At 47.6% G+C, this 8,189-nt stretch overlaps 2 protein-coding genes across 2 annotated transcripts in view; one reads left to right on the top strand and one right to left on the bottom strand.

Annotated features, from left to right (window-relative positions):
• Positions 1-7,271: 7,271 nt before the first annotated feature.
• Positions 7,272-8,001, bottom strand: LOC130577665 (translation initiation factor IF-2-like). Its single transcript, XM_057373178.1, has 2 exons — positions 7,893-8,001; positions 7,272-7,798 (listed from the first exon to the last, which is right to left on the bottom strand). Exons 1-2 carry the CDS (start codon positions 7,999-8,001, stop codon positions 7,272-7,274), a joined length of 636 nt encoding a protein of 211 aa, XP_057229161.1.
• NR1D2 (nuclear receptor subfamily 1 group D member 2) overlaps positions 7,718-8,189 on the top strand; it is a 23,838-nt gene continuing 23,366 nt past the window's right edge. The window contains exon 1 of the mRNA XM_057373194.1: positions 7,718-8,015. Within this exon, the coding sequence (XP_057229177.1) occupies positions 8,000-8,015 (16 nt within the window). The 5' untranslated portion in view covers positions 7,718-7,999. The remainder of the gene's footprint in view (positions 8,016-8,189) is intronic.

Here is an 8,189-nt window from a genome sequence, read left to right as displayed (position 1 = left end):
GGTCCTTTTTGTTAATGTCTGCTATCAACTTTTGAAGAAGATAATTGATTGTGTCAGGGAATTCCAAGAGTATTTTCAGTCCTTGGAACTGTGTTCAAAACTAATTAACTCTACRCCAGCCAAAACCAGCACAAGACCCAAGCTGAGAATTTCATTTATTTGCTGATGTTCGTGTAACAAGAGATGAAGTGACCATGATGATTTTATTAAAACTGCAAGTGCCTCATCAGGAGGTTTTGTTGGTTTGCCTGTGATCACTAGAAGGAATGAGAGAATTGGCTTCCTTCCCTCATATTTGTAATGGTCTAGAGCAGGAAGTTCTTACTCTGACTTAATGTAGAGAGCCAGTTTTGCTGCATGTAAAGCTGGTAGCTGAATCTGACTAAATGCACATCTGTCTTTATTCAAGGTTGATAATGTCCAGCTCGTGTTTCCATCCCATCAAATACAAATGGTCCCTTCGTAGGAATATTGTTGTGTCAGGAGTAATCTGGGCAAGCCACTGRGGCATAGCAGAGACAGACCCAAGATTCAGGACAGCCAGAGAGGTCAGCATTTCCACTGCTTGTACAAGTGCCAAAACTGCAAGTGCAGATTAGTTTGGATACACAGTAGTGTTTGTACCCAGAGATATCCCACCAACATATTTCTAAGGCCCTACAAATATAATTTGGATCCCATGCTGGTGTTTTGGGATTACACACTTTGGCTTTCAATAGAGTTGTTCCAGATTTATCTGGAATCTGAATTATTTTAAGAAGTGTTGTGTACTTGCAAAATAGTTTGAATACCTCAGGTTTGTTTCTAGTAAGCTTTCACTCTTGCTACCAATGCCTTGCAAAGGGTTTTATAAGAGAAACTCCATTTGTTTTAACAGTTAAGTTTTTATAGCTGGAAGCAATTTTCTTTAGTGTAACATTTCAGGAGCCCTTTATGGCTAGCGATATTTCATTGAATGCCTGAAGATTGAGACCTACTGCATGACTTTATCATGTATAAAGCTTATTATCTGACATAATTTGGTGCATAGCAGGCTTATTTATTTAAAAGGTCACACAATCATATTTCACCCCTGGTAATGGCATTTTTATCCATTTAATAGGTTTATCCTAAAGCATATTTATTCTTAATGCATTTTATTCAGAAGCCAGTTAATAACTTTRACTCTTTAGGCTCTTAGCAGAATAYAGAAGCCGGATTTTCAGGACAAGAATTTGACCAGTTGGGCCTAATCCAGCAGCACATGAGGTCCAATACAGTGTTCTATCCATCATCTCTAGATTCAACTCAGCACCTTGAAGCTGTAAGACATCTGGTCTCCAAGTTAGCCAGGGTGAGACAACAATTAGAAGAAAGAGCACTGTGCTGGACAGAGTCTGAAGCTGTCTTGGCCCTTGAGCTGTCAGCTCTCCTTTGAGTAGCTGCAGGTAGTAAGTCTTGGGCCAAAATGTGTTTTGGTTTATTTCCCAGAGAACTTGTTCAGATTTGACTATAGCTGCCTTTGTTTTGCCWGGATGTAAAAGGCAGTTCTCACTCTCTGGGCCAATGCGCAGGGACCAAGGGCACCTGTAATGAAAGCTATTTATTTTTTACAAACTTAGGCTATTTAAGGCCCAGATGCAAGTGGCATTTTCCTCTGTTCATGACTGGGCTGAATTGTCTCTGGAATTCTCCTTGTAAAATACACTGATAATCACAGTAAGCTTGTGCCGCTGCAGAGAAGAGAAGCAAGGGTGACACACAAAACCTTGCAGGAGCTATGGCTATTGTTTCTATCTGTGTGTCCCCTTCAACCTGCAGGATTTCCCCAACAAGGAGAAGGCATCATTTGYATCTCTGCTCTGCCCAGGATGAGCTTTGTGTTTGTGTTACCCTACATCTCTCCAAGAATTAACATAGCTTASAAAGAGAGAAAGCAAACTGGGTTTATGTTTTTGTGGCCTGGARGGTTCAGGAGGGGCATAGTGGAGCTGAGCTACGAGACTTCGGAAGCAATGGTTTTGATTTGGTGACAGCAGTGACACCACACCAGGGATGTCCTGGTCAGCACCATGTCACGCAGTGCCAATGTGATTGCTGGCAGCCTGCAGCTTAGCTAACTTCCTAGAGAGCATCAGTACTTTGAAATAAGGTGCTCTTCAGAACACTATGATATCAAASAGTTAGAAAAAGGCAGAGCAAAATACAGAAATAYAGACTCAGAAGGGTATTTATTACARAAGACACCRTAGTGGGAAGTGCAGTTGCCCCTGTTGACATTGGGGTGGTGGGGAGRAGGGATTGGCAGATGTCAGAATAAGGCAGCAATCATATGCTGACTATTCCTTCAATACAGCAGTGCTGATGCCCTCTCTCTGAGACAATGTGTCAGAAATCACCTGTAGCAAAGTTGTGTGAGTCTTGGTTTCTCAGTGAAGGTAAAAGGCAGCTCCTTGAAAATCCTTTGCACTATCCATTCTGCTTCTCTCCCAAAAATCACATTTGGCCCAATCAAGCACTATAAATTCTCATCTTTGTCTCATTAGCTGATGATTTTATTTCTGAATAAATAGATGATATACTGACAGATTAAGGAACCTATAGCACAAAAAGGAAAAGGTCGGCAGTCATATTACTGCCATATAACATAGGCTTAATTAATGTAGAATTAATGCTTTGTCTTTCTAGACTAAGTTGTCACCTTCCACTAAAATTTACAGGCTAGTTGTAATACATCACTGTTACATGAGGTTATTTCTCATTAATTTGACCAGCCCAAGCAACCAATTGTATTACCAAAGTATGTAAAGAAAAAGCACACTTGCAATRACACTAGGTAAGAGAAAAAAGTGGCAGGGTTATGTGCTTCAGGCTATAAACTGACTGCTGAGAAGCTTAATCAGGAAGAGAGCTACCCTATAGGCAAGTTAGTATATGACTATCTATTATGAGCTTTTRTATCTTCCTCTAAGGCTCTGATACCGAGAGACAGGATGTGAGTGCAAGGGGATGGTTTGTGAGCCACATCCTCTGCTTGGTTATACTTAGCTCTGTGACTGCACCACTCCCAGTACCTAAGCTAGTTGCATTTGTGTCATGAAGGCATGCCCTTAATGGGCAGGCTTTAAATTATTCTATATTTAGCTTTTGCTCCTTCCTAAAGCATTCTGCACACATTCAGCATATGAAGGGATGTGATGACAAGCTAAAGACCTCTGGGACCTCCTTATCAGGATTTCTCTTCAACAGAGAGAAAAAAGTGCAACGACTGAAAGAGTTAGATATATGTATATGTTAAATAGGAATGGAAAAAAGTAGGGCAAGGGGTCAGAAAACACTGTGTAGGGCTTGACCCAAGCTGACTCTAATCGATAGAAAAATTTCCACTGGCTTCCAGAGGCTAAGATTAGTTAGATGAGTTATGGCTATTTATATCATTTAATGTACGAAAGAAGTCACAGTTACAGCTATCTTTATCAAGACTTTTAGAGGGCAGTATTTAAGGTAGTAACTGTAGGTAGCAAGTGAATCTTTGCTTTAAAGAAACTGGAAATACAAGGATGGGCTTGATATCAGTTGTCTCACTGAAGAGAAGTGTACTAGAATGAACTAGTTCCATCCGCAGTCTTGGAGCACAAATTACCCAGGACAGACAGATTACCGAGGGTTTCAGGAGGATCTTATCAAACCAACTGGCCTGAGAGAAAAAGTGTGACAAAGAATTTTATGTGGGGGGAAATAACTTTTTTTATATGTAAACSACTGTATGCTGTAAATGACCAGGGAAGAGCACTTAGACTTACTGTAGATCTGTGCAAATGTCAGTGCTGTTCAAGCATCAGTCAAAAAGACAAATAAGAGGTTAGGGTTTTTTTTTTCCTGAGGTAATAAGGAAAAAAAGAAATAAAAAACTTCAGGAGCTGTTGCGGCATGAAAAATGCTGCTCCTTGGCACTCTTCAAGTAAACAATGTTTTCTCTTCRCAAAGTTTATGTTTTGGGATCAAACTCATATTATTGTAAATGTGCAGGCACTGAAGAAATCCAGCTCATCCAAAAGCACAAATGCCTGCTGATGGAAACTCATGAGTTCCTGGTTGGTGTGTAGATGTTTATCAGGATTAGGASGGCCTCTCCATGGGGATAGAAAGGTGCAGGCATTCTGTTCCAACCTGAGGAACCACCAGCCATCCAGGCCTGAGGAAAAAGAGTCATCGGCTTCTACATACCTCGGGTGAGGTGGCCAAAGTGCATCCTGTCCCACTATCCATCAGCTGCACTTAACATTTAAGTCAGCRTTAGTTGGTGCAACATCATTGTACCATCTTCCATCCAGAGGCAGGAGTCTGTAGCATAGATGGGAATTACTCTGCAACCTCTGGAATTTAAACATGCAGCTTGAGCTGCTCCATGTGTGTGGGCTGGGAGGAAAGAGGGATAAATGTTTGTGTTCCTTCCCAGGGGTGGGAAGGGGTTTGAAGAAGCTTTCTGTCCYACCTTCTGTGCTTTTCCCCCTCTTCTGCCCCTTCATGTTTCAATGCCTCACTTCAGTCTCTTCCCAGAACCACAAGTCTTCTGCAGACAGCAGCAGTAAACAGAGGCTGAAGGATTCTAAGGACTGACCAAAACACGAATTCCCAATCACTCTTCCACTGATCATTCAAGTGCCTGCCCAACCTTCAAGTTGGAGAGGTGCCATGCCACTGTGAATGCCAGCAGTAAACTGGCCYCTCCATAATGCTAGGTTTTGTTTTGCCCTTCATGGAAAGCTGAATCACAGTCCCTTGTGGGGATCAGGGAATATCCACYGAGCATCACATCTTTAAGGGAATGTTATTTGCAGCTCAGCAAGTAAYACTAGAGCTTTAGCAGCCAAGCTAGAGTCAAAGAGAAGGCCCTCAAGAAGAAGCCCAGGCACCATGACTTGGCCAGCACCCAGAGCCACAAGTTATTATGCCAGGTGTTTGCTTGTGTGGGYTTGGAAGAGGTAGGTGGAAAGCTCCTCCAAGAAAAATTTAACCCTTGTATTACACTGGCAAAGTGGAGTCTTCTTCCAGGTTACCAAGTAGAATAAAAACCTTTCTAAGACAGTTTTCTTCTCCAAACACTGAAGTGCCTCTCACAGTCCACTGTGGCAGTCCATGGCTTTGTGCTGAACAGGCAGAACTAGAGCATAGGAGTGGACAGGGCCATTTCTTGAGACCTTCTCCTTTAGAAACTCCAGGACTTACACTGTTTGCAGTATCCCGTGGCTACCCACAGCCAGCTCTACCTGCTGGACCTTCYCAGGAAGCACACCTTGTGGCTTCCTCTGATGTGGACAAGGATCCTGTGCAATGCTGGGTGGTGAGCCCATTACTTGCTTTTTGCAATACTCTGTTCCTAAGAGAAGTGCTTGGCTCTTGCAAACCATGTATGTGTGTGGAGCCACCTCAGGGAAGGAGCCAGAAAGGATCTAGTATGGGGGCATAGAGAGCAGTCCTAGGTCTGGGTGGGTTGTTCTGAGATAGGAGAGAGAAGCAAAATAAATACCATCTTGATGATAGATGGGGATTGGCTTCAGGACTGCCAAATGCAGCAGCAGAAGCAAGGGCAKGCTGAAACTGCTATAATGATCCCTGAGAGGATCAAAAGTAGATGGTAAAAGATATTAGAGGCTGGAATCTCTCTGGGAGTGACAAAATCATGTCATGGCAGTAAATAGGATAGACTGAGATTGGGAGCAATCTTGTGATGGCCTCTCCCTCCCTATGGCATCCTACAAACCTGCGTACATTGCCTTTCCCATTTGTCCCGCCAGGCAGGAGCAGCAGCATTTATCCTTGCCCACAAAGGAAGTGAACAAGCAGTCCTTCCCTTTATTGACCACTCTCAGGAATGGAGTCCATGCACCCGAAAAACCTGGAGCCTCCCTTGAACACCACAAATGGCCTGCAGGCCAGGTGGACCTTTGGTCTGAGTGCCAGTGCCTCCACATTCATCTTTGGGTGCTTCCACCACCCCCTGCAAATTGAAGCCTTATCCAAAAGCAAGAGTTCTGTAGAGTGTTTTAACAGACSTAATGAACATCTGGGGTTGATGATCCACCAGTTATAAACATTACTCAAACTCGTGTTCTGCTAAAATCCAAATGTAACATTAAAAAACCCAGAGACAGAGAATGCACAGAAAGGACTTGCTCTGCTGTTGTTCCTGATGTTCAAGTTAGTTTTCTAATAGCATTTGATTTATTCACTCTCTTYTCCTTTGAATGTGTAGGCCAGTTTCATCTGTTGAGAGGTTTGACATGCCCTGACAGGCTAATATCAAATACACATTATTTGTGCTCTGTCCACAAAGACCAGCAGCAAGGCAGAKCCCTGAGCACGGGAAGGGAGGGTGGGCAGTCGTGCCCTGTACCTGACCATGCCCAGGGCAKGTAGCACTGCCTGGCAGCCAGTGGCACAGGCAGGGACTCTACAAGAGCCAGAGAGCAGCATGGCAGCGCTTAGGAAACAGTTTGGAGTTGGTATGAGGAGAACTGGGAATACAAAAAGCTTTTGCCRTAGGAAATTGGGGCTGGGGGATGAAGGGTCTGGAGATAGTGATGGACATTGAATGTGGACCAAGAGGAAAGCTATATGCCTCCCAACTGCTGATCATGCACAGAAAAAATGGGAAAACTCACCCTCTTACCTTATTYGAGAAGCGAGGAAGCTCACACAAACTGACCTGTTTACCTCATTTGAGAGGAAAGGAAACTCACCCAAATTAGGAGGTGGTAAACTACATTTAGCTGCGTTTAACCTCCTGTTGTTAACCTCATTTAACCCCACTGCCTCGCTCTCACTCTGGAGGTCAATATAGTCTGTGAAGCCACACATTTGCCTCTGACTCCCGAGGTCAAGGAGGGACAGAGCTTTATTCGCTTAATGGAGACTCTTCCCCAAGTTTACGCTCCACTTATTGTTGTGGTGTGTTTTTTCGTGGGTTTCCTTCTGGGAGCGGGAGATGGGGACCCCGGCGAGGACACCCCTGCTTTAGATCCTCTGGGAGCGCATCCCTCCCCCGTTGCGGGACGTCTGTGTTCACAGACATCATTGCATGGTAGAAGGTATTAGAGGCTGAATCGCTCTGGGAATGACAAAATCACGTCCYGGCAGAAAAGAGGAGAGACTGAGATTGGGATCAACTGTGCGATGGCCTCTCCCTATGGCTGCAGAGGGAGAGACTATGGCCGCAGCGGTGTGTGTGCGCTGCCGAGAGGGGTCTCTCCCGGATCTTCCCTTTTCCCAGCAGTGAGAAAACACATGGCTCAGAGGGCACGGAGTGATGACAGTTGGGACTGGGAGCTGTCAGATGCTCCTGTCGGGATAGGAGAGAGCTCGTCAGCTGCGGCAGTCACAGCGGTGGCATTTCCTGCCGGTGCTCGGCGGCGGAGCAGCTGACACACACCGCCGCCCCTCACCGTGCCCCGCGGCGCCGCGGCCGCGGTGGGCGAGCGCCGCGCCGGTTGCGGCAGCGGCGGTGACTTCGGCGGGGCTCCCCCACCGCACCGCCCGGCGAAGGGCGGGGGGACCCCCGCTCCGTGCGCTGCCCCCGCCGCCGCAGTGCCCCCGCTCTCCCGCACGCTCCCGCCGCACGTGAGCGGTGCCGCCGGCGCGGAAAGTGTGTCACTGGGTGAGGGGGGCGGCCGGGGGCGGGGCGGGGCGGCCGCCGGGGAGGGGCGGGCTAGAGGCGGGGCGGGGCGGGCGGCGGTGCCGCACTCGCTCTGCGCGGCTCCCCGAGAGCGCTTTTGTTGTAAAGGGGAGGGCGCCGCGGCGGGGACGCGCACCCGTCGCTCTGACAGGAGACAGCGCGGTCGCCTCCCTCCCTCTCTCTCCTTGCCTGCCTGCCGCCCGCTGGCTGCATGTAGGGCTGCGGCGGGGACACGGACCCGGGAAGACAACGACCGAGCGGAGCCGCGCCGCGCCGACCGGAGCCGAGCCGGGCCCGGCGGAACCCAGCGCGGCGCCGCCCGTGCCCCTGCGGGAGGAGGCCGCCATGGAAGTCAGCGCGGGTAAGCGGGGGGCGAGCGCTGCGGGAGGCGGGGGGCAGCAGTGCCGGACGGTCCCGCGGGGCCGGGCGGGCGCGGGGGGTCCCACCCGGCCGGGCCCTACCTGCAGTCCTTCTCGAACTCCTTGGACTCGTCCGTGCAGTAGAAGAATTTCCCTTTGAAGAGCTGCACGGCCAC

The sequence above is a fragment of the Malurus melanocephalus genome, unplaced genomic scaffold (assembly GCF_030028575.1).
Source record: "Malurus melanocephalus ecotype Western Australia unplaced genomic scaffold, MMel_1.1 scaffold_189, whole genome shotgun sequence".
Classification (NCBI taxonomy): Eukaryota; Metazoa; Chordata; class Aves; order Passeriformes; family Maluridae; genus Malurus; species Malurus melanocephalus.
The sequence above is the reverse complement of the archived record's forward strand: the minus strand, read 5'-3'. Positions and strand labels throughout refer to the sequence as shown.

Bases quoted from the DNA above. Each gene is read 5' to 3' on its own strand.
- LOC130577665 (XM_057373178.1), bottom strand. From the start codon at position 8,001: ATGGCGGCCTCCTCCCGCAGGGGCACGGGCGGCGCCGCGCTGGGTTCC. The intron at 7,799-7,892 runs GTCCGTGTCCCC...GTCTCCTGTCAG, and splicing joins CTCGGTCGTTGTCTTCCCGG to AGCGACGGGTGCGCGTCCCC.